The sequence below is a fragment of the Panulirus ornatus genome, chromosome 68 (genome assembly GCF_036320965.1).
Source record: "Panulirus ornatus isolate Po-2019 chromosome 68, ASM3632096v1, whole genome shotgun sequence".
In the NCBI taxonomy this organism is placed as follows: Eukaryota; Metazoa; Arthropoda; class Malacostraca; order Decapoda; family Palinuridae; genus Panulirus; species Panulirus ornatus.
Window position 1 is genome coordinate 7,636,623 of NC_092291.1, and position 27,691 is coordinate 7,664,313.

A 27,691-nucleotide genomic window follows, 5' to 3' on the forward strand; every position below is an offset into this window, starting at 1 on the left:
TATCCAAGCGAGGTCTGTGTCACTTCATGTGCGGTAAGTTGGCATATTTTACACATAGAATATTAGGAAACGTTTTGCTTTGACTTCACCAACTTGATCAATTTAAGTGGTACGTTCTTTATAAAGGTGCTAATTGAACTTAATTCTCATCTCTTGTGAGCTTACCCCTCTTTGATAACAAAATATAAGTCATTTATCAAAAGATCAGTAGTTATAAAGGAATATAAAACCAAATGTAGAGAATCTTGTAAAAATTCTCTTGAAAAGTAGGAGAATTTTACCACTAGTTTCACACCAAATGTCTGTATTGTACAACTTTTCACCTATGAAATATTTCCTTCCCCAGTGCCAGTCATCGCCAGGGGGAGATGGTATTCGGCCAAGAGTGGAAAAAAAAATTATTTGCGCAACTTGCTCACCAGTTACCAGTAGTGGGTAGTTCCAACTTGCTCACCAGTTACCAGTAGTGGGTAGTTCCATTCTCGTCGTCCCAAAGAGCATAATGTTCTCTCCTGAATTAGTGCTTGCACTGTTACTGAGTGTAAACATTAAGATCTAGTGCTTATTACACATGAGGGGAACCACACTGGGGATTCTGCGAAAGGGAGGAGAGTGAAAGAAAGACAGAAAGTTATAGAATAGATAAGTTATACTAGCGTACCAAGTAAACATACGTAACGTTTTCTAATAGTGACATAATTTCTCATTCTCTTTGAAAAGTTATCGGGGTAACACTAATTATCAGTACCTATGTATTAAGAGGTACAGCTGGTCTCGTGTGATGGTGGGTTGTGAGGAAATATTGTAATGATGTTGTGGGGAAATATTGTAATGCTGGGATGGTACCGTGAGAATAGCGGTGGACTGGATAACATTGACAAAGGCGTTTCATTTAGATTTTTGTGGTTTCCTGGTTTCTTTTCGTTTCTGCTTCCTTTTTTCCCACTGACTGTCCTTTATTGCCTCCTTTTATCTTATGCCTTTTATCTTTTTCCGTTCCCCTTTTATCCTTTATCCCTCTTTACTTTACTCTCTCTCTCTCTCTCTCTCTCTCTCTCTCTCTCTCTCTCTCTCTCTCTCTCTCTCTCTCTCTCTCTCTCAAATCCACGTTGAACTCATTATCCTCTGTTGTAAAACACAACGCTAAACACCATCCCATTCTTTATTAGCCACATGTTTCCCTATACTTCAGGAACCACCTCGTTCAACTCACGGCAACTTTTCGTCACCCCAAACTTTGAATTTGGTGCAATTAAAAGTTTAGGAACTTTTACTTTCTCTTTGGTTTTCGATGCATAAAGATTGATAGTCTGTAGCTGGCTGAGAAAATCGAGAGGCGCTCGGCAGAGAATTGCTTGGAAGGTTAAAGCAGCAAATTGTAATGGAACTCATCCATTCATTCTGGATGAGAAATTCATGGTAATTTTAGTGTATGTGGATGATGATGAATGAGATAGTCGGACGATTTATGGAGAAGATAATTATGAATGCTTGGTATGTATGTATGTATGGCTCTGTGTGTACGTATTCTAACCTATACACACCAGAGGAGCTACATTTAGAGTGATGACAGACACCTTCATCACCTTTCATGTTTATAAGGCTCAGTAACAGAAATTGTTTCTGATTCCTCTGATGAATCTAGGCCATATTTGGGCTATTGCCATTTCATCTGTGCAAACTCCTTTCAGGTCTACAACGACAAAAATGTTGGAAATACATGAGCTGCCGCAGGAGGAAGAAGGAGAACACTTCCTGAGCTTACATTCACGGTTGATGTTCCTACAACACGTCTGGTCGAAGCAGCACTGACTCTGTCTCGAGAGGCAGACAGCGTGGGACACGCGTGGTCGAAGCTGTACCGAACCCTCTGTCTCGATTTGCATTGGTAGAGCTTGGAATTCGCCTGGTCGAAAATATATCTGTGTAAATTAATCAGGTTTTCCCGAGGTGCATATCTAACTTTAGCAAACACATTTTTAGAAAAAAAAAAAAATGCGAGCTTTAAGAATAGAATATAGTTAAGGAAAATGATCTATCGGAGACATTAAGCTATTATGAGAGACATCGAACAGTTCGTTTTCTCCTGTCGTACTGCTTCTTTGAACGATTGAGAAAAGTGTATTGTTTACTTTCTCGTGGTAGCAACCTCGTATGTAAAATATCACTGAATATCAAGGAATTATCTATATTATCTTGTGGACGAAGATGCGTTTATTTAGGCAAAGGAAATCAAAATGATTCGTTGAATGAAGCAAAAATCAAATCAGTAAGTAAACAGAAGAAAAATAGGATAGTCAAAGGATTATTCCAACCATCTCGGTACTGCGAAACACGGTTCGAAGCCCATGACCCGTCGGTGTTTGAAGCAGGCTAGTAGATCATAACATGAAGTCTGTATTGCTGTGTTCTGTGTACCTTCAAAGCTATGGTATTTGTGAAGGATGACCAGTGGCGGTCGCATAGGCGATGTCCTCATGTGTGCATTCGATCTGTGGTCACAGTGGATCCAAAAAGAGTAGAAGAGGCGTGCACAGTTTGAAAATAGACTGATGTTAATCTCACAGTACCCCAAGGTTAGTGATGATTGTATTGTCAACATGGTTTATCGTTTCATAGTGAGTGTGAGATAGAAATGAGTCCAGCAGTAGATTTCATGACACACATGGTGTTTGGGATAAGCTTTGGCTTTCATCTGTCATCTCAGACAATATCATAATGTTTAAGATACCGTATTGCTGCTCACATGTGAGATAAAGAAAAATAGACCAACACTCGGATCGAAGTCCTTATGGACATAATGTACTGTGTAAGCCTAGAAATTTGCTAATATTTACTGACGTTTTGTTTCACCTACTAGACTCTGGATAGAAATATTATTCATGTTTTCAAGGGACCGTAAGTCCCAATGATATGGACGACATTGCCTGACGTGCACATTTATAGTGTTATTTTAATGTTTTTCTTCTGTTTAATTCTGATTCATCTCATTATTTTGGTGAATTATCAGTTTAACTACGCACTATACTAGCCTTTAGTATTGAGTAGATATGTCTAGCAATGGTGGTACAGTTTATAGAATTAAAGTTGCAGACGTGATGTGGAGCATTGCGATATTGGTGAGGGTTATGAAATACTGAGGAAAAAGTGGGATTCATTGATGGTAAGCATAGATAAAACTGGTAAAAAAAAAAAAAGCTCAGCAAAACCTTACTTAACCACCCGTACCAGGTGAATTTTATATCAATTTTCTGTATCCTTTACAGCCATGATCGGGCACTGCACCAGCAGCCCACAAATGTCAACTACCAGACCGAGCACCGCCGCCCGACCTCACATAGCCATTCCACCTGGCTCCCAGCAGCAGACCACACTGTGTTCGTGTCAACGTTAACAATCTCGTCTGCTGGAGGAGGTAAGGTAGATTTATCATACCTTTTTTTTATTTCTTTTTTTTTACATGTTTAGCTAACTTTTACGTTTATCATCCCACATCTTTCTGATATTCGCAAACTTTTTATCGCCATATTTGAGAACCTGAATAGGATATAATGCTCCAGACGACACTACACAACCCATATTGATTCTGTAAACATTACAACGGCATTGGCAGAATTAGATTACTCGATATCCAAACATGCTTCCAGTGCACGGATGACGTCAAAAGTATAGATTCACTTATCACACACGTATGCACAATCCAGCAGTTACTTTACTAACTTTAACTGTGGTTTAGTTTGCTGAACTGAACAGAAATACATCTGGTCCCTGACGAGGCAGGTCTTAGGGTACTGACCTGATGCCCCGTGACCTGATGGATAGTGGTTTGTTGCACTATGACCTGATGCCCCGAGACTTTATGTACTGTGACCTGATGTACAGGGACTTGATGCCTTGAGACCTAATGTACCGTGACCTGATACACCATGACCTAATGTACCGTGACCTGATGCACCATGACCTAATGTACCGTGACCTGATGCACCATGACCTAATGTACCGTGACCTGATACACCATGACCTAATGTACCGTGACCTGATGCATCATGACCTAATGTACCGTGACCTGATGCATCATGACCTAATGTACCGTGACCTGATACACCATGACCTAATGTACTGTGACCTGATACACCATGACCTAATGTACTGTGACCTGATACACCATGATCTAATGTACTGTGACCTGATACACCGTGTCCTGGTGTACTATGACCTGAGGTTCTTGTTGTTTGCTAAAGAAAGAATCCTCTCTCTCCACTTCGTCAGTTAGGGTAAAATTTTGGCCTTTGACCTGATCTAAGCTTAAGGGTCAGGTCAAAGACAAATAACTATTGAAGTTTGAAATTTACATTTAAAAGAGTTTACAAGTAAGGAATTGTTTATGTTCAGAGATAGAGAAAGCTTTGACGCAGACATTACGTAAACCAGGATGTTCTTGGGACTTCCACATCTCCTCCTGTGATCCTACCTAGGACCAATACGTTAGATGAGGTGCTCCGTATATTTTTCACAGGAGCAAGACTATATTATTCTCTCAGAGCCCCTGAAAGAGGAGCAACTTGGCCAGTTTGCCCTGCAGGGTGGGTCGTGTGCTGAAAGAGAGAGCGAGAGCAGGGGTATATTGAAATTAGGGAGACGCCGACTTTTGCCACAAAGTCCTTATTTTCTTAGTCTCCCAAACTAGAGATCAGACGCGCTGAGTCCCGGTGGGGCATGTTGTAGAACGTTGGAATATTAAGTCTAAAAGTTGTGGGTGGAAATGATTGTTGGCAGTTTACGTTTGCTTGGTTATAATTAGTTATTACAGGATGTCAACCTTCTCTCTCGCTGCTTGGCCGTCAAGAAGGGGTGTCAACGGTAATCTTGGAGTCCGTGCCTGAGGTCTTGAGTGACCTTCTGTTATGTAATGGGAAGCAAAAATCCTCCTGCCAACAATGACTCTAAGTGATATAAAGGGTTTAGCTGGGTTTTTTTTAGAGGTTGATGGTTTATGGCAGTGTTTATCAAATTAAATTCGAATTTTTTGGCTCGCTCAGGGTTGGTTTGGCTGTAGTTAAACCCATAGCTTATGTATAGTGTTTACCATCGGCGTAGAAGAATAGTTCTGAATCACGTTTATAGGTGGCACGGACGGGTTTTTTTTTTTTTTTTTGGTTAACGTTCATAGATGGCGTTGAAGTTTGAGAAATAAGAAATATATCAGTCTTATCGAGAGACAGAAAGAGAGAGAGGTTGCAATATACCGCTTGTTTTTTGGAGGTCCAACTTTTATCCGGAATACTCTCCCAGAAGGAAAAGTTTTAGAACTCATTTCCCAGCAGACAGACCGGCCATTTGGAGTTTTTGGAAGGTAGTCAGTAATGTTTATCTGCCGCTCAATGATGCCTGCGGCCAAATCTTCGGAGTGGCGAATCCAAGGTCAGAAATGGTCAGGCAAAGATCATTTTCGACCTCTTTCCTGCACGTCTGGTTATCTAAAACTTTCACAAATAATTGCAGATATATATATATATATATATATATATATATATATATATATATATATATATATATATATATATATATATGTGTGTGTGTGTGTGTGTTTCTTCCTAGCTGATTAAGAATTACATTAAGCTGGAGAGTAACTGCTACATACAAATACATATACAGAACTCGTCGAGTTTTGAGATGAAAGGATTCACGCCCCGGGGTTCGAAACCCCCGGCCATGACAGCCGGCTCACAACCACAAAGAGGATGATGAACAATTGAGCTGGTTGTTTTGAGTCAGTGGCGCTCGACCGAGGTTCAAACCATGCAATTCCAGCTTAAATTCGCTGGTGTTATTTTGTTCAAAATAATCCATTGGATCTCGAAAGAGAAAATTACTTATATTCATTTTAGAAGATTTAACTTCATGTATGCATAAGGTTCTTAGGCTTTTCTCGCCATTTTTTCAGAATTAATTGATCTTTTGGCAAGTGTTTTTATCTTGTTCTTATCATTAAAGTAGTCGCTGACTTTTGTTGAAAATGTTTTTTTTAACTTTATTTGATCTTTAGTTTCAGTACGATACATTTTGGTTTGTGATGATTTACATTTTACATATAAATCGATCGGTAGATCCTTGAGGCAGATGTGAGTGGCTTGGTGAATCCTTTACTTACGTCTGGTGTTCTGAAGGTGTAAATGGAACAGTGACATCTGATGTTGGTTCTGTATTCACCTCGTTCCTGGACCGGATCGATGCTCGCGTTGCTGGGACCCGGGAAGCGAAAGCCGGCGAGTGTTGGAGGTGTCGGCGAGGTTGGTGATAGTGTTGGAGATAGTGTTGATGATGGTATTTAGTGGCTTACGGCGTTTGCAACTGGTGGAGTAGGCTTGATTGGTCGTGTGTTACTTCCCTCATGGTTGTGTAAGGTCCCTCATGGTCGTATTAGGCCTTCCTGGTCGTGTTAGGTCCCTCATGGTGGTATTAGGTCTTCTTGGTCGTGTTAGGTCCCTCGTGGTCGTGTTAGGTCTCCCCAGTCGTGTAGGTTTCCTGGTGATGTAGGCTTCTCTGGTCGTGTCAGACCCCTGGTCCTATCAGGTCATTGGTCGTGTCAGGTCCCTGCTTGTATGGGCCTGCTCATGCGCCCCTTCCTTAGGTCGTCACATCACCTTGGTCGTGACGAATGGTCGTGGTATTCTCTTGATATCATGTAGGCCACTTGTAGTGTCAGCCGCTCGTGATATCAGCCGCTTAAAGGCGTCGCCTGCTTTTGGTATAAGCTGCTTGTGATGTCAGCCGCTTGTGATGTCAGCCGCTTGTGGTGTCAGCCACTAGTGATGCGGTGTCACATCAAGATACAACTCGTGCTTTTGCATACGTGTTCTTGTAGGGCTCTGTGGTCGGTGTATACATGGAGTTTGATTATGCATGTCTTGGCTTATGTATGCGTGTGTATGAATATGTATCTGTATTGGTGTATATCGTACGTGAGTTTGGGTATTCGCAGGGTATATAAATCAGCGAGACGTGTCCTATTCTAGGATTGCTACTAATTCATGGGAATTGTCAAACTGTTAAGATTAAATGGGACAGACGTTTATTTGATGATGGTCATTCGGCAGTTGCTGAGTTTGTCATTGGTTTAGTAATCGTCGTGCAGTTAACTAACCTAACACGCCATCTTAACGTGAAATAAGTGTCAGAACTGAGTTACTTCAGAAAGTAATTTTTTTTGCATATTCAGGATGAATGTGACTACGCTGATTCATCATTACATATTTTTAAGGGTATATCAAGGTTCCAAGTGTCTTCTGACTTAGATGAGTTAGTTGCAAGGAAGAATCTTCGAGGTAAGCTGTATGATGTTTCAGAATTCCCCTTTTGATGAAGGGCATTTCGTGTTGATGGTTTCCTTTCATTTCTATCACCAACACGTCAAAAAACCTCTAATAAGTGAAGGGCTGGATGGCGCTAGGTATCGAACATCCATCTCGGTAAAATGTTGAATCATATCATCAAGTCCATACAAGAAACCACGGAATGTAAAGGGAAAACGTGCACAAAATCAAAGCACAGTGAAAAGATTGATGGTAGATTGAAAGGTTGCATCATAAGTAGTGCACGCTGAAGGTGTATTGCAGCAGCCTCCTCTTACTGTACTGCCGACGATGGCACTTTTCCATGTTTCACAACGACAGGTAAACTTGGTTGTCGTAACAACGTTAACTGAATGTTGCTGTTTTGTGTAGGGAGGGTCAACATGAAAGAGCCCAGGAAGGTGCTAAAAACGTAGCATTTTAGCCGTGAATGGGGGGGGGGGTGACAATATTGAAACACCGACGTTAATGATAAATGCGTTTTGTTTATTGTTGCCTCTTAGTATTGAAAGTCACTGCCGGACTATTAAGCGAAGCTTTAACACTAATTATACAGCTAATGCTGAGATTGGGAAAGCAATTAATTTGATAACAAAAGTGGCATCTCTGTGAGGCGTCTTGTAGTGAAATCACAAACTGTTAAATCAACGTTTGTCTTTGAGAGAATTACCTACTCGATGTCAAAACGGGGTGGGGGGGATTTCGTGTGTGTGTGTAAATACTGACCTGTCGAATTTCATGTATGTGTGTAAAGCTTCATCACGTCCAAGCCTGTTAATGGGTTTTGTCAGTGAGTGTGCGTTCGTTGTCTGGTGTTCCATTACCAGCGTAGGTCTGATGCATATTGTGTGACGTAAAGGCAAGAAGTGAGCAACAAAATATCCAAATGGTAAAGTTCTTCCGTAATTATAGGACCCACATTTCATAAGTGTATGGCATTTTGTAAGTGTATGCAATAATTTTTTGCTCATCCATTCTAAATTCATTTTCCTTTTACATACGTTTTGAATATGTTTAAAGAACCCCTTGCTTTGGTTCCCTCTACTTCTTTATCCAATTTCCTACATTTTCCTCAACATTGACAAGGTTTGGGGGACCTCCAGTACAGAATCTCCATCTCAGTGTACTAGCTGCTCCTTCCTTTGTGCCCTGAACTAACATCACTGAGGCCCTTTTCCCTCGTTTAGATGTATAACTCAATTTCGACCTTTAAGTGCATCACACTATGATTAGATCTGACTCAGGTTATAAAGAGAACTGGGCGTTCGCAATGAAGCCCATTTTTACCTTGTTCATAGAAAAAATGACTTTTATTGTCTAGTATGGATAACAAAGTTATGTAATATTGCAGTGTTGTACAGGGTTATACACATTGCGATTCAGTGACTTTGAAGATCTTTTGAATGTATATGCTCACATTAAGATACAAGGACTAAAATTGAGAAAATTATAAATTGTTTTAGTTTTGCCATGAACCTGATTCATGATTGTCACCTTAGATATAAACAACATATGAACTGCCTTACGATGGACTTGTTTATAATACAGAGGCTGGACGTAGCATTGAGGAAAGCATATTTCTATCCATTACCTATTCCAGTGCCCGTCTTACGCTAATCAGTTAGTATTAAAAGTCTGTCAGTCGCATCCTACGAAGCTGAATAAACCGTTCTCCATATTTATATACGTAACATTTCCCTCACTTCGGTATTTCCCTCTTTTCGTGCATTCATGATCCTCGTATATTGTTCTGCCAACCAACCATCCCTCCTTCTTACCAACCAATCTCCACATTCTTTGTCACTTTTATATCCATCTGTTTCTAATTTCTAATTATTCACTCTAGAAATTTCGCTGATAATTTCTTGTTTTGTGACTGTGTGTGTCTGTGTGTTGTTCTTACTGATTCTTTAATGTAAAACAAAAGTTACAATGTTAACACTAAAATTTGATATTGCAGTAGCACTGTTCAGCGTCGTGTAGAGTTCAATATTCTTTATATAAGCAAGTGATTTAAGAGCCTGTTTTAGCAGTCTTACAGATTCTCTTTCTCTCATATATATATATATATATATATATATATATATATATATATATATATATATATATATATGTATATATATATATATATCTATATATATATATATATATATATATATATATATATATATATATATATATATGAGAGAGAGAAAGAGAATATATATATATATATATATATATATATATATATATATATAGTGGATCATAGGGTGGGGGAGGGGGCGAAAATTTTGGGAGCCTTGAAAAATGTGTGGAAGTCGAGAACATTATCCCGGAAAGCAAAAATGGGTATGTTTGAAGGAATAGTGGTTCCAACAATGTTGTATGGTTGCGAGGCGTGGGCTATGGATAGAGTTGTGCGCAGGAGGATGGATGTGCTGGAAATGAGATGTTTGAGGACAATGTGTGGTGTGAGGTGGTTTGATCGAGTAAGTAACGTAAGGGTAAGAGGGATGTGTGGAAATAAAAAGAGCGTGGTTGAGAGAGCAGAAGAGGGTGTTTTGAAGTGGTTTGGGCACATGGAGAGAATGAGTGAGGAAAGATTGACCAAGAGGATATATGTGTCGGAGGTGGAGGGAACGAGGAGAAGAGGGAGACCAAATTGGAGGTGGAAAGATGGAGTGAAAAGGATTTTGTGTGATCGGGGCCTGAACATGCAGGAGGGTGAAAGGAGGGCAAGGAATAGAGTGAATTGGAGCGATGTGGTATACAGGGGTTGACGTGCTGTCAGTGGATTGAATCAAGGCATGTGAAGCGTCTGGGGTAAACCATGGAAAGCTGTGTAGGTATGTATATTGCGTGTGTGGACGTGTGTATGTACATGTGTATGGGGGGGGTTGGGCCATTTCTTTCGTCTGTTTCCTTGCGCTACCTCGCAAACGCGGGAGACAGCGACAAAGTATAAAAAAAAAAAAAAAAAAAAAAAAAAAAATATATATATATATATATATATATATATATATATATATATATATATATGTGTGTGTGTGTGTGTGTGTGTGTGTGTGGCTTAGAATAACAATGAAAAAATCCAACATTAGATTATATAAACGTAAGCTTTTTGTAAACGAAAAACAAAACTTTTATTCAAAGCGTTTAAAGTTCCCGGGAGCTCGTGCGACCCTGACTGTCAACACCGTGGATTTAAATGCAGCATGTTTAAAGGGATACATTGCGAGGGACTTTTAAAACACCGATTTCAAGGTAACTTTTGTTTTTATTATTTATTTTTAATATAGGGATTCAGTCAGCATATAAATGATGATAGAAGACATGGAGTGACAAAAATATGTATAATGAAATAATTATAAACCTTGAAGCTTTATTTTGAAAAATGACCAAACTCGTACTTACACCCCATTTCTGTTCACCCACATCTGTACACCCACATCTGTACACCCTCGTCTGTACACCCTCGTCTGTATACCCACATCTGTACACCCTCCTCTGTATACCCACATCTGTACACCCTCCTCTGTACACCCACATCTGTACACCCTCCTCTGTATACCCACATCTGTACACCCACATCTGTACACCCTCCTCTGTATACCCACATCTGTACACCCTCCTCTGTGTACCCACATCTGTACAGCTTCCTCTGCCATTATGGCACACCAAAAACTAAGTGTTATTGATGAGTCCGCGACGAGTTTAGACCTTACGGGTCTTGCCTGTATAGTTACATTATAGATAACTGGATTCAGATGTATATTCAATTCATAGATAACTTGAATTAGCTGTATAATTGCATTATGGATCATTGGAATAAGCTATAGAATTACATCTTTATAAACGAAGTGTTTGCTTTTCATTGTCTGTATTATAATTGGCTTGATTATTATAGCTGCCAAGTCCTGGCATTATGATTCATATCCCTGTTGTCCCACTGACAGTTATGATATATATCCCCATTTGTTTTTCTGAATCATTATTCAATATCTGTGTGAATGTGTTGGGTTTCAATTATCTAGCGGCAGTTTTTTTGTCATATGAAAAGTGAAAATAATTATAAATGGTGAATCACTGATTGTTACAAATGATGAAAATTCACTGGTGCCTTCGCTGTTGGTGGTGTATGTATATATTTTTCTATTCATGCGTTTAATGGAACGTTACTGGTATTCATTTTCTTCATTTATTGTCTATACTACAAATTAAGTTGATCTGTAAAGTCTTCCACTAAACTGTAGGTTATTTGGGCTTTAGGTCTGTCAACTACCTGCGTCATTTTTGCCATCAGCATTGTTATAACCACCTGTCTGACTCTTGAATATCAGGAGCTCATAATGGTGCCAAGACCATATACACGGTTGGATGATTGGTTATTCGACGTTTAGGTTTGTCGTCTACCATAAAGGCTGTTACTGTCAATTTATTACCACCCATCAAAGAATTTTGAATGCTTGGTGTTGTTTGGTTATATGGGCTTAAGGCCTATCATCCTCTTAAGATTATTAATTTATCACCCCTCAACTTGGAGCAAGTTATGGCCTCCACCAGAGGAAAATATAAAACTTTTGCAAGTGTTCGAATAAATTTTCAAGAACACATACACCCTCATTACGTATGCGACATATAATTAATATTTACTTTATTAAGAGACACAGCGATGAATCAAGACAGGTAAATGAGTACATATACAAGTCATTAGATACCAAGTCTCAAAAACTGTTGGGCAGTTACTGGAATGAAGTATACAAACAATCATTTGTACAAGAGAACTTTACTGCATTATGCATTTCTCCATTTGTGCATGTGTATAAATTTCGGATATGTCTAACTTTGTGCAATTTCATGTTTCATAGGCAAAAAATAATTGCAGTTTGATATATGATCCAAAAAAGATAACTGGAAATATTTTTGATCGTGTTGCAGCAAGCAATAAAAGAGGTCATTTTATTTATGTTCTTTTGTTTTATGCATGTTTGTAGATTTAGTAATTTTTGTTTCTTTTTCATACTTAATAGCCAGCCATTTCCCTTGATAGTGACGTAGTGCGAGGAACAGACAGGGAGAAAAGGTCTCTCCCCTCACATTCATTCTCTACCTGTTATGTGTAATGCATCGAAACCATAGTACCCTTACCATGATTTAGCCTGTACTCCTCATATGCCCTGGTTCAGTCCACTGAATGCACATCCACCCCAGTATACCATGTTCCAATTCACTCTATTCCCTGCACGCCTTTCACCCTCCAGCACATTCAGGCTCTAATCCCACAAATTCATTTCCATTCCATGCTTCCATCTCCAGTTGGGTCTCCCTATTGTCCTTGTTCCCTACACTTCTGATACATGTATCCTCTTTGTCAAACTTTCCTCACTCATTCTCTCCATATGTCCAAAGCATTTCAGCACACCCTCTTCAGCTGTCTCAACCACATGCTATTTAGTACCACACATCCCTCTTATCCTTTATTACTTATGCAGTCAAACCTCCTCACTTCACTTATTTTTCATAGACATTTCATTTCCAAAATATACACCCTCCTCTGCACATCCTTATCGACAGCCTATGCCTTGTATCTGTATGATGTTGGGAATAATATTCCTTCAAACACACACACACATATATATATATATATATATATATATATATATATATATTTTTTTTTTTTTTATATATTTATTATTTTATTATACTTTGTCACTGTCTCCCGCGTTTGCGAGGTAGCGCAAGGAAACAGACGAAAGAAATGGCCCAACCCCCCCCCCCCATACACATGTATATACATACGTCCACACACACAAATATACATACCTACACAGCTTTCCATGGTTTACCCCAGACGCTTCACATGCCTTGATTCAATCCACTGACAGCACGTCAACCCCGGTATACCACATCGCTCCAATTCACTCTATTCCTTGCCCTCCTTTCACCCTCCTGCATGTTCAGGCCCCGATCACACAACCTTTTTCACTCCATCTTTCCACCTCCAATTTGGTCTCCCTCTTCTCCTTGTTCCCTCCACCTCCGACACATATATCCTCTTGGTCAATCTTTCCTCACTCATCCTCTCCATGTGCCCAAACCACTTCAAAACACCCTCTTCTGCTCTCTCAACCACGCTCTTTTTATTTCCACACATCTCTCTTACCCTTACGTTACTCACTCGATCAAACCACCTCACACCACACATTGTCCTCAAACATCTCATTTCCAGCACATCCATCCTCCTGCGCACAACTCTATCCATAGCCCACGCCTCGCAACCATACAACATTGTTGGAACCACTATTCCTTCAAACATACCCATTTTTGCTTTCCGAGATAATGTTCTCGACTTCCACACATTCTTCAAGGCCCCCAGAATTTTCGCCCCCTCCCCCACCCTATGATCCACTTCCGCTTCCATGGTTCCATCCGCTGCCAGATCCACTCCCAGATATCTAAAACACTTCACTTCCTCCAGTTTTTCTCCATTCAAACTCACCACCCAATTGACTTGACCCTCAACACTACTGTACCTAATAACCTTGCTCTTATTCACATTCACTCTTAACTTTCTTCTTCCACACACTTTACCAAACTCAGCCACCGGCTTCTGCAGTTTCTCACATGAATCAGCCACCAGCGCTGTATCATCAGCGAACAACAACTGACTCACTTCCCAAGCTCTCTCATCCCCAACAGACTTCATACTTGCCCCTCTTTCCAAAACTCTTGCATTCACCTCCCTAACAACCCCATCCATAAACAAATTAAACAACCATGGAGACATCACACACCCCTGCTGCAAACCTACATTCACTGAGAACCAATCACTTTCCTCTCTTCCTACACGTACACATGCCTTACATCCTCGATAAAAACTTTTCACTGCTTCTAACAACTTGCCTCCCACACCATATATTCTTAATACCTTCCACAGAGCATCTCTATCAACTCTATCATATGCCTTCTCCAGATCCATAAATGCTACATACAAATCCATTTGCTTTTCTAAGTGTTTCTCACATACATTCTTCAAAGCAAACACCTGATCCACACATCCTCTACCACTTCTGAAACCACACTGCTCTTCCCCAATCTGATGCTCTGTACATGCCTTCACCCTCTCAATCAAAACCCTCCCATATAATTTACCAGGAATACTCAACAAACTTATACCTTATATATATATATTGGTTACACTATGATGAAGTAACCAGAAACTTATGTTTTTGGATCATTTACCCTAAAAATTAGTAAGATAATACATGAACAGGTTAAATAATACAATTTTAATACAACTGTGATTACATTGTTAACATGAAGTGCATATCTGATTTTCAGTAACATGAATCTGTATTCAACTTCAAAGGAATGCAATTAATTAAATGAGAAATACTTTGAAAATGCAAACATGATGATAACAGTTGTTCTGTTTCATCACAACCAAACACACACATGTACTTCCTTTTGCAAAGCTGGGAATTAGTAAATCTCTCTCTCTCTCTCTCTCTCTCTCTCTCTCTCTCTCTCTCTCTCTCTCTCTCTCTCTCTCTCTCTCTCTCTCTCTAAATTCATCTTATAATGTTCAGCAAACGGGAACTGATAGAGGGTTACAAAACTATAATTACTTAGAATTGTACTACCTTAATTGCCCACATGTCAATTATCATGGTAGATAGTTGTTGGTAGGCAGCCACTAACCAGGGAGGTACATTACTGGTAATACCCACCTGTCTTTTCTTTTGTGCCTCACCCACACTTGGACTGCTGCCATTCTGTCCACAACAATACCATCTCTTCTTGTCACACATAACACTTGACAACACTTAACTAACACAACTCATTCTTGGTAACTCTAGATTTTTCCTGTAGTGAGCGCTATGCACTAACCCTACCTTTTGGCAAAAGGGTAGGAGGAAAAGATAGAAGTAAGTAGGGAACAATGGATAGAAGTATTAGGTAGGAATGTTTGGTGGGAGCATTAGGTAAACGAAATAAGTTGGAACATTAGGTAGACACATTAGGCAAAAGGACTTGGTTGGAATATTAGTAAGATACATTAGGTAGAAGTGGTCATTAGGGAGATAGGTAGGAGCCTTTGAAAACAATGCACTAGAGTTACCCTTTGCCAGTGGCCTGTTAAGTGTGAGGCAGTAAAAGCTAAAAAGCAACACTGGAGTTCACCAGTTATGGAGACTCTTTTGCCATGGCCACCCCCTTGAGGAAGTTCCTGAGGGAAACAGACATCATAGATATTGATAGATATGCGCAACTTTGGAAAGGTAAAATTTTCCTACATTTTTCTTGTACTGTATTCATTTTGCACCATCTGAGTCATTGGTAATCCCTTACAAAACTTGATGTGTAGCCTAGGTCGAATGCAATCCACAAGTTGAAAATGACATGAATCGGTGTATATCAGCAAATCATATTCATGATCTTAGCGATGTAGGTGAATTGAATGAATTACATTCATCTGCATATGTACTATCAATAGAATCCATGTAGTAGTATGTAGTTATAAATAGAATGCATATCTGTAATGTAAAGGTAAGACATATGATACTTATCCACCTCAGCCATGTGTTAAAAGTAAGTACTAGTTGCATACTTTTGGAGATTTTGTGATCGAAAAAGTAGAAAATGCCTTTCATATATTCTAGAAATACTGAATAAGAAGTAGGGATTCAATGCCTTCCTAGATTTAAATCAATGTGGAGTAAATTGATTAATGTCTTGAAAAGTATTAGAAGAGAGAATTTGTGTGGCTGAGTATCGTTAGCAACAATATCTTGATAGGCAGGGTGCTTCAAAGGGAAAGGTGGGACCCTTGATCTTGTTTGCTAGGTTGTTGAGACCCTTGCACTAAGATTGGATGGTTAGTTGGCGAGTCCATTGCCCCATGGTTTGTCATTTGGCTTTTAGGCCTACTGACTGTCACTGTCAAGTTATAGCCACCAATTGAGAAACTTGAACACCTTCTTCAGGTGTTCAACATAATTCTCAGATCATTCACGCTCTATCATACATAGATTTATGTAAAGCTCACATTTGATGCACTCCTCATATACTAACATCATTTTCATAACATATTTATACCTGCAATAGCAAGTTAAACATGTTATGTGACTGAGCACTTGCACATGATTTTTATGTATTCAAGCATTACATGAAAATACTTGCACATGATTTTTATGTATTCAAGCATTACATGAAAATACTAAGTAATAATGATGTCATTCAAAATGGATTTGCATGTTTGTTAGGCAAGGAAAAAATCCATATCTAGTCCTGTAAACAGTGGCTTTCATGAGTTTCACTGCCTTTGAAGTAGTGCATCTGTCAGTAACACTGCATAGCTATGACACTGTTTGGCTAAATAATTCCAAAATGAAGAATATGATAAAGATCTCTTAGTGCTCTAGGAGAGTAAACAAAGCAAGGCTTTGGTGGAAAGAAAAGTTTTCCTTATGATTTTAAAAGGAAAAATAATCTTTTGTATTAAAAGGGAGATAAATGTGAAATTAAGAGAGACAGCTACAGGGAATATCTTTTGTACTGCCCTTGACATATATCTTCAAAAAATACATGGTATTCATCTAAATTTTTCTTTAAATGATTGATCTGCTAAAGCACAGAGATCTCTGCATGCTATACCATGATTCAAAATTTATTATAAATGCATGATGTGGTATCAAAACAAAGGCAAAAGCAATTTAGTAAAATCATTATATAATTCTTAAAAACACAATACAATTTACTATAAAAATTTTTGCCTTTAGATGGCCTCTAAAATTGCCAGTTTACGAACAAGAGTGGCAATCTAAACATTATGCTACAGTGATAAATAGAAAGTAATGCCCTATGGAAAGTGGGGAGTGAATATGACAAAGGGTGTATTCCACACATTACTCAGACACAAAATCAAAAGCACCAGATTTTGAATAATGGAAGAAGACTGACTGAGGAAATTAAATATGACTAGAGAGAAAATGAGATCTGACATAATTATATATTAACCAGTATTATTGCACATATATAAGAATATAAGATGATAATATTAACAAGAAGATTGTGAAATGTAACATCAAAGAAGAAATTAAGATTTTTCAATACTTTAAACATTGAAGATGTTTTGATTTGATGAAAAAATGTGTCAGTACTGATAGTTAAAGTTTACCTGTCACTGCACAACACGATAAAGGCTACTTAGTGAAAAAAAAAGTACTACATGTTATTCTCATAGAGGATGCTTAATAAAAATCTAAATAGACACATAATAACATGAGAAGAAAGTCACTGAGTCATGGAGATCCTTGATAATATATCCTACACATAAAAACAAGTTTTTCTTTTTTAATACCTGTTCACCCCTTTCCCGCCTAAGCGAGGTAACATCATGAACTGAAGACTTTGCTCATGAGGAATCATCCTCACTTGCCTGCCTTCTTTTGCTCCTGTGTTTATAAAGTTCTTATAGGATGGGAGGATTTCCAGTGTCCCCACTCCCTCCACTTTTAGTTACCCACTATAACAAGTAGGAGATACATCGGTAGTATTCTTTCTTCCTATTTTCTGGGATAGGGTTGAAATACACAGACAAAATGTGTAAATGTTTCATTTGAAATATAATCCTTATAAAGTCCTCGTTGGATTGATGCTCTTAATTTCTTTTTGATATTTCCAATCTTAATGTGTGGGTTCAAGAAAACATCTGTGATAAAATCATATACTTTCCTACTTGTGCTTTCAGATCACTATCAAGCTCTTGAGCATTAGAAATTATTCACAGGGGAATTTATTTTGGAAGATACTTGATGGAATTAAATAATCATATCAACTATAAAAAATAATCATATCAATATATCAACAGGATGAATATTCACCGCAGACACTTACATTAATTCATACTGTTTTCTGTAAAATTATATATAAAGCAAGACTTTTGTCCCTATTTTTCATTGTATGAAACATTTGTAGTGAAAATCATGATATCTACAGAAAATACAAAATATCTGCTGTAGTTCAAGGTATATTAGAATTTCTGATAACAATAAGAACTAATTCATTATACATAACACTGGGAGTTCTATTCATTATTCAACAAGATAATTCTCATAAAGCAATTGCTCAAATGGTTTACCCAAACAGGATTGGTTAGAGAATTTCACATGTATACCAATATGCTTTGAATAAATGTTATGTACAAATTTTGTGCACCTTACGAGCATTTATTTTCTACATGGAAAATACTACTTCAGAGTCATCTCTTATTATTAGCTAAAACTGAGCAAGCCATAATCATGAAGCAACAATGCTTCCTTAAATACATAAATAATCTAGCCTATTTGTAGAAGAATTATCTATACAAGATGAAAATCTTAAAAAAAAATTGTTGTTGGATTTGAAGTACAAAACATATCTGTAACAAAAGATATACACAAATCAGACCACAAATTAGTAAAGAAGGGAAACAGAGAGAAGAGATCATATCAAACAGTCACAAAATCATATTAACATTAATATGTGTAAAAATAAAAACTCTAAAGAATATTAAAACCTACTGTATTACAACTTCAATATAATCTTTGTAAATAGTGCAAAGACTAAAACAGTCTTATATAAACATTTTTACTGATAACCTACTTTTGTGCAATAGTTTATCTTAAATATTTTGTATTCTTTGAATATAGTAACATTTACAATTAAAACAATTTGTAATTCTCAAGAAGGAATTAACAAGTACAATCATACTTCATCATAATCAATACTTAACATCATTTTCAGTACTGTAGTAGAATCTAAATTAGCATTTGACCATACATCTTACTATGAATATGAATTTGAACTTGATTATGAGTGAGATCAGCAAAGTACCTCTGGATATTCAATTCATATTATAATCTGAAAAGAAAAATAATGTGTTTTGAATATGAGAATCATTTTTGCAATAGACAGATACAACCTGTGAAGACAAGAGTATTTGTGACTGGTTGGTAAAGGCAGCCTTCAAATTAAAGCCAGTCTTCCAATACAAATATATGATTCTCTCAAATAACCAGCTGGCAGAGACTCACTAATTAAGTTATGAGTTACTAAACAGAATAACAATTATCCCTGTCTTTAAAAAGGGGAGACCACTACACAAAGATTATGAATTCCTCAATTCTTCTAAGATCTGCATGTCAGAGACAACCAAATAAATAAAGTAAAAGGGGTGGATACGCCAGCAATTTGTTTCCATTACCTGTGTCAGTAAGTTCGTACTAGTTCTCACCTATCAAAAGCCTTTTTCTGTATGTGACATCAGCCTGTGTAGACATGTTCCTTAATCAAAAAGCAAGCTATCATAATAGGAAAGGTACTAACTCATACTCTTTCAAAGTCTTTTTACCTTATAATCTTTCCTACCTTTGGATCCCCTTCTCTGTAATACCTGCAGTGTTTAGGAAGCCAGCCACATCCATTAGGCAGGACCACAGTTCAAGAAGTGTGATGTTATGTTTTTGTGGAGTGAACACAGGACAATTGAGGAGAAAGTGTTTAGCATCTTTAATGCAGATGTTTCATGTTGGGTATGATGGGTCTTGCAGTATGCTGAATCAGCATTTGTGGTGCTGGAGAGATGGTTAGCGTCAAAGGCATAGACAAGAAAAGGTAACTTTTGTATAAATACGGTGTATTCTGTCCACAAGCATACAACCTCTTGTTGCAAATAACACTTGACAACACTTAACTTACGCAACTCATTCTTTGCAACTCTAGATTTTCCTGTGGTGAGCACTTTGCGCTAGCCCTACCTTTTGGCAAAATGATACAAGCAGTAGATATAAGTAGCAGGTTGGAAAGTTAGACTGGAGCGTTATGTAGAAACATTAAGTAGAGGTAGTGGGTTGGAGCATTAGCTGGGAGCATTAAGTAGAAGTAGTATAGGTTGTCACATTAAGCAGGCATATTAGGTAGACATGTAAGTTAGAAGTAGTTGGAAGGAGCATTAGGTAGGAGTCTGTGCTACAGTTGCCCTCTGCCAATGGATTGAAAATACAAAGGAAGGAATTTAAACAGCAACAGACTATTGGATCCTTTTGAGGCTGTTTATGATAGTGGAATATATCAGAAACTCACAGAATAGTGTGTTAAAAGTAAGAAGGCACACAGATAATTCATTGAGAATTACCTGCAAATTGTTATTTTGACTATGGAGGTGCATACAATGAAAGGCAAGGACTTGAAAAAAAGTATTTATCAAGTTTCTTCTTAGACATATCTATAGTGCTGCTTTCAACCACTATTTGTCCACCAAAGTACAACCCTTTCACTGACATGTGCCCTAATTTTTGCTAGTAATCTTTGATGTGGAGCCTTATTGACAGCTCTTTGAAAGTTTACTTAGATAACATCAACTGCTTTACTTTCGTCGTACATATTGATTTTATCATAAAAGAAATCAAGATTTGTCAAACATGAGCAATTTCATCAAAAACCATGCTGAGAATCATTTATTAAGAGGTGGCCCCCTACATGGTTTACAATTCTTTCTCAAGTGATGGTTTCCATAAGTTTACCAACTACAGACATTAAGATAATGGGACAATAATTTGTAGGCAGTGACTCCTTTTTTGATGTTGGTGTTACACTGGCAAACTTCTATTCATCAGGAACTTTTCCTGTAGCAAGTAACTTATTGAAAAAGACATTTAAGGCCTTAAATATCTCATTTTTTGCCTCTTTCATTGTTCTTAGATAAAACTTAAAAGGACCTGCCATTTTATTTTCATTTTGTTTTTTAATGATAGTCCGTCTTTGGCTTTTATGTCTATTTGTTGAAAACCATTCCCCTCTCTTATTCATTAAACTGGATTTGGGACATGGGTAGTCTTTGATCGTAAATACATATGCAAAAAAATTAAATATTTTTGCCATGGCTTCACTGTCTGAATTAAGTCACTGTTTTCCATAATCAATGGACCTATTTATTGGGCAATCACTCTCTTGCTTCTTACATAATTGCAAAGCTCCTTTGAGTTTCTCTTGCTATTTTCTGCAGTATATGCTCCATGCTGACATTTACTTTGTCGTATAACTTTTAATCTTTCTATACAAATTTACCTAACTCACTTTATTGAGTTGGTTATTAGACCCTCTTGAGTTTTTTATAAGCTACTTTCTTAGACATCAGGCACTTTTTTATTTTGTTCCACCCCCTTGATTTTGTTTTATAAATAGACTGTCTACCATGCATTGGTACTTATGTTTCCCATGCTACTTTGAAGCTTCATGTGAAGCTTTTTCAAGTTATGTTCATTTCAATTTCATTAACTATATCATCCCAGGTGTGCCTATCAAGAGCAGTTTAAAGATCATTGGAATTTGCTCATTTAAAATCTGGAATTATTTTGTGTCTGTCATTTTGACCAGTACTACAAGCAGTGTTGAAAGTGACCTCATAAGTTATTTGTCAGTGATCACTAATACCACACTTTTCTCCAATTTCAAAATTATGAATTGAATCCTCATTTGTAGTAAGAACTAACTCTAACAATTGTTGTGTGTAGGTTTCTCAGCTAATTAGATTAGGGCACTATCAAGCAAATTTAGGTAGAGTCTATGCCTGGAGATACTTGAAAGGGATTCTCCCCATTTAGATACCAGTATATCAAAATCTAAGGGTTAGGCACTAAAGGCAAAAAAGTAGCACAGGAGTTTTACAGTTATGGAGACTATTTTGCAATGACCACCCTCTTGAGGGAATTCCCAAAGGTAACAGGCATCAGAGATATAGATAAATAAATAGATAGATGTGAAGCATCTGGGGTAAACCATGGAAAGTTCTGTAGGGCCTGGATGTGGAAAGGGAGCTGTGGTTTCGATGCATTATTACATGACAGCTAGAGACTGAGTGTGAACGAAAGTGGCCTTTGTTGTCTTTTCCTAGCGCTACCTCGCGCACAAGAGGGGGGAGGGGGTTGTTACATGTGTGGCGGGGTGGTGATGGGAATGAATAAAGGCAGACTATGAATTATGTACATGTGTATATATGTATATGTCTGTGTGTGTATATATATGTACACGTTGAGATGTATAGGTATGTATATTTGCGTGTGTGGACGTGTATGTATATACATGTGTCTGTGGGTGGGTTGAGTCATTCTTTCGTCTGTTTCCTTGCGCTACCTCGCTAACGTGGGAGACAGCGACAAAGCAAAATAATAATAATAATAATAATAATGATAATAATAATAGATAGAAGTTGTATCAAGAAAACTATAGATTAACCAATGACTGATTTAATGATGAATAATCAGATCTTGAATTAAGAAAAGCTGGTCCCACTGTGAATCATGAGGCAGTACATATGAAAAAAAAGGCATATCTTTGACAAAATCCACACTAATGTTATGGGTCCTATGCCATCAGTTTTCTAGATGCTGGGAAACAGCTGAGTGCAGTTTAATGAATATGTGATTTGAGTTAAGTTATAACCAAGGTTAAGTTGAAGATTTGAGTGTGACCTCTGATGGCAGATGAATGATGGACGGATGAATCTGTGCTATGTTGCTGATACTAAAATAATATCCCTGCATTTGTTATAGATCTACTCTGGTTGTCTAAATCTTATCTAATAACTTAGGGACAGTGTTGGCTAAGTCACCTCTGTTACATTATCATTACATCCTGCAACACAAATATCACAATTCTGATTCTGATGCAGTGAATCAAAAGAAATTGCATCCACCTTTCAACGACTATCACTGAAACTTAAATCCTTACCATGTTAAATACGAATGAAGGTGAAAAATGAGTCCAACTTGTTTGTAACACCATCCTGTTGAGGGCCAGGTGATTGCTAGTTTGTTCTTTAACTCAACTCCTGACAAGTGAGCCTCCAGCAGCCAGATGTTATTTGTACTGGTGATCTGACTTCCACCTGAATAGTTGCCTAATCTACCTTTTATGATGGGTTATTAAGGATTATGTCTTCACATTCACTGCCATTCAGTGAAGACATCAATATGACCTAAGGATTAAGCTGGGTCTCTGTCATATAAAAGTGAAAAATTTTAAATGTTTTTAACTCACAAGACTAATAGTGTTTTTTTCCAAGATAGGTAAATTACTGAACCTGTTGATTCATATAAGAATTACTGAAATCATTAAAATAATACAAGCTTTGTCATATTGAGTATATAACTAAGACACAAAAATTTACTTTCTTACTGCTACTGTGGAATGTCATTTTTGATTTACTAATTCATTGTCAATCTTTTCAACATGAAAACTTAGCTCCATTATAACTGAAGTGAAAGGATCTTATGTCCCATCCTAATGTTACTCCAGCTATTTCAATAGACTTTAAAATAATAATCTCCTAAATATACATTAAGCTAACACAATTTGAACTAGAAAAATTAGAAAAAGATTATTGAACTGTCTTCAGTTTAAACCAAAATTAAGGATAAAATGTTTAAGGTACAAACAAATATTACATCTAAATTATTCAGTGCAAACCAAAGTTAAGTATTATGTTGTAAAACTATTAAATATTTTGAAAATATGCACTTCTTCAAAATACCCCAAACACAATTAGTTTATCTTTGAATGATCATGAAAAAAGTCAGTTCTCAGACCCACAGCCATAAAAGTAACAGAATTTTGCATTGTATGGTTTCAGTTATCTAAGTCATTTCAGTTATCCTGTGGAAGTAAGAAATTAATTTGGAGAGTAAAGCTAACATGAATTTTGAGATGGACAAAAATCTAGCTAAAATAAATCTTCACAAAACAATTAGTATGAACACCTGCTGTATTTATTCACAAATACATTATGGAACTCCTGTTATTTTGGAAATAATGTAATACCACATAATGTGTGAAGGCTGTCAGAATCAAATCATAAACCAGAATTGCATGAAAGTTTAATTATTCAACCTTATGGCTGATACAAATGTATTGTTATTTTCTTTATATTTTATCCTGTAGTCTCATCAAATACTGAAAACCGATAAGAAAACCAACACTTAAAAAGCTTCTTTTCTTTTTTTGCAGATACTCTGATGCCAGTCATTAGAAAGCTACCAAGAGGCCCCAGACAGGCTTAAGTTAGCTGACAAAACATTAACACAGGTAAGATAATGACCCACAATTGCCAAGTAACCCGTGAGACTTCAGAGCAATCACCAGCAAGTCGCCTATGTTACATCCAACAAAAGCATCACTGTGCCTAGGGTTCCACTTGAATCTCACGTAAGAGATCATAAAAGAGCATCAAGATAGGTGTTTTCATAAGAAGGGTAGACAAGAGGAACACCTAATTGAGTGAGTGGTGTTACACTTTCAGCAGAAAGAGATAATCCTTCTGAGCTTAGAGCTGGTTTTCTCAGTAAAAGACATTCCCAAAAATCATGTGACAGATGACTTGTATACAGTGACAAATCTCTTATTGTAAGTCAGTGTCTCGTATAAAACCTAAACCACTCTGTCATAATGAAATTTAAGTATTTTCTTCAGGTAAAGGCTCAAGCTTAAGAGGGCAACCATGTTTTAGTTATTCAATAATCAAATTTTAATAGTTATCACATTAAGAGGAAAATAAGGAAACAGGAAAGAGCCCCAGCCTGTTAGACCAACCTACAGGCTAATGTAAATTCCTAACATTTAAGGATATTTATTAAGAGAAATTAGATGGGACCAAATTCTTCAGCTTCCCTTTCCAAGAAAAAGAGGAATGTGATAATCCCTTTTAACAACTATAACAATTGAAAATCATTTGAAAAATAGGTATCCAATGACATTTGAAATAAGTTTCAAGACAGATTACAGTACACATGAGTCACAGGTTTAAAATCACGAAGATGAAACATTGACAATGAAGAGTTTTCAAGGAATAACTAATGTTCCACTGTGTTTAGAAAAAAAAGATAATGGAAAACTAATAAGTTGCAATGTTAATACTGCCACTATCAGACTAATTTCAAATGAATAAAATTTGGGGCAACTTCAGAGAAACAATGTATAGATTATCTGAATACTTGGCATTTAGTGGGAATACAATCCCAGAGTTAGTTAGGTACCAAAACAAAGTGATCAGAACTGAGGTACTTTGGGCCCTTGAACTAAAAGTAATAGGCTGTCTAAATACTTTAAAAAAAGTAATTTTTCTAAGAATCTCCAATTTTCATTGGTTTCAGATTGAGTTGATATATTTATACTAAAATAATTGAATGAAAATCCTGCATGCTAATTGAAGATTCAATTAGTTTCTAGCAAAAGTGTTTAAAATACAGTGCAAAGATACAAAACACAGTGCACAATAAATTAAAATAGTTAAAGTTTAGGAAAACCTATGATGATTTAGCTAACAGTATGAGGAATTGATATATATTCTGGCAACTGGTAACAACTAAGGGATTAGCAAGCAGTGGGTGTAAGTATGCAGCTTTATTATAATACAATATTATAGTACAACAGCAAGGTAGTCATCTGTAACAGATTCAGATGAATAAACTGTCATTAGCAGAATTTTATAAAGAAGAAACATTGTTCCTCGAGTGGGATGCCAAATCCAGAAACTTAAAACTGTTTTTCACACAGGTATTTATATCTAAAACGTTTCCCACTCTGAAGCTGAGTAGCCTAAAGGTGATAATCTCCACACACCCCTATTTTTGCACAGCTCCATTCTCGTACATCTCTCAACCACATACTTATTCACTTTATCCCCACATCTCATTTGTTGTTCCTCTTCTTCCTTTCACATGACTCATATTAATTCCTCATATTAATGATAAAGTAGAAAAATTCAAAGGCAATGTCAAATTCACCTCTACTTTTCCCATTGTGTTTTAACATCTTGCAAGAGTATTTTGCCTCATTTTCCCTCTTCCTATTAAACCTGAACCCCTTTATCTCTTCTATATTACTACTTCTCTTTCTCTCATTTATATAAACCTTACGTTGGCCTCAACTATCATGACCTGGTTATAGTCTTCCTATGGCAATGTAATACAGTGCCTGACAAGCCATTCCAATCACAGATATTGTGTGAGCATTGGCAACTTAAGGAGTAGGTAATTCAATATTGTTCCTTCCTTTTAATGCAAAGACATGGAACCTCTTGCCTCTTTGTTTTTCCTGATTCCTTCAATTTGTCTCCATTTAACAGGAAAAAAAAAGATTGTTTTTCCTCTTACACCAAACCTTGATATGGGCACCCAAGGATAATGGTTGGAGTACCTACTACCTATCATTTCCCCATCTTTAGATCAAAACCTATTTATAGATGGATTCAACACATGTATAAATTTTCCTTTCCTTCCAACAGAGATACAACTGTGATAATCCCAGAAACACCTGTTGGGGCTCCTGCAACTGAGGCTTTGCTCCTATCAGGAGCAGGGAAATCATGAACTTCCTTGGAGCAAAAAGCCTCATGACAAGACTGTGATCCTGAAAGGCCTGTCTACACGAGCGGGCCTGATTGGCGGGTTTGCCCGTTAACGGGCAAATTCTGGTGGGCCTGCCCGTGAATGTTGTCCACACGACCGAAGTGATGAACAGCCGGGCCTGCCCGACGATGTTGCCAGTAGCGGGTGGAGTGCGGTACGAGAACCATGGTGCCTAGCATTGTCAAGAAAAAGATTTTGTGCTCTATGATAATAGCTTTGTGTCTCAAGAAAAAAAAGAAGAAAAGGATATGGTGTAAAGATTGGTTAAAGAAAAGAAGCATGTTTGGAAGCACTGCAACAATACTTCATGAACTACAAAGTAGAGAGGAACACAACTTCAGAAATTACCTGAGGATGAGTGTAAGCACTTTTTACATCTTGTTATCAAAGGTGGAGCCATACATAGTGAAGAAAGACACAGTTATGAGAAACAGCATTACAGCAGAAGCTCGTCTGCAAGCAACTCTGCGATTTTTAGCAAGTGGGTCTACTTATTCGGAGTTGCAGTACAGTACACGCATATCAAATAAAAGCTTGTCCCACATAATACCAGAAACATATAGGGCCATATATGAGGTGCTGAAGGCTGACTACTTAAGACGTATCCTCACCATTCCCAGTGTTTTGGCTTGTGTCCAAGTTTGACAATGAAGGTCTTGGATTATCACTGTCATGGAGGAAAATCAGGTCATAGAAGCACCACAATTTAGGTACATAGATATCCTCACTCCCAGCTCCTGACTTCTGTGAATGCTTTACTTTCTTGCAGTCACGCCGAAATTGGTCACGCAGCGTGTCTATTTTCTTTTTTATGTCATCCGTCGTAACGGAAGTACCATGCTCTCTCATCTCTGCAGCAATAGCCTTCACTGCTGTTATGCGTTTGTCTCTGTTCTTATAGCATTTCAGTTT

The 27,691-nt window shown here is 37.4% G+C and overlaps 1 protein-coding gene and 1 long non-coding RNA gene across 2 annotated transcripts in view; one reads left to right on the plus strand and one right to left on the minus strand.

The window, feature by feature from the left end:
- The first annotated feature begins 1,763 nt into the window (after nucleotides 1-1,763).
- LOC139747402 (uncharacterized) lies at nucleotides 1,764-26,314 on the plus strand. Its single transcript, XR_011712387.1, has 3 exons — nucleotides 1,764-2,576; nucleotides 3,267-3,415; nucleotides 24,381-26,314. It is a non-coding gene; the product is annotated as an uncharacterized lncRNA (long non-coding RNA).
- Nucleotides 17,047-27,691, minus strand: part of LOC139747401 (stomatin-like protein 1) — a 42,043-nt gene continuing 31,398 nt past the window's right edge. The window contains exon 10 of the mRNA XM_071659710.1: nucleotides 17,047-19,238. Coding sequence (XP_071515811.1) covers nucleotides 19,222-19,238 — 17 coding nt within the window. The 3' untranslated portion in view covers nucleotides 17,047-19,221. The remainder of the gene's footprint in view (nucleotides 19,239-27,691) is intronic.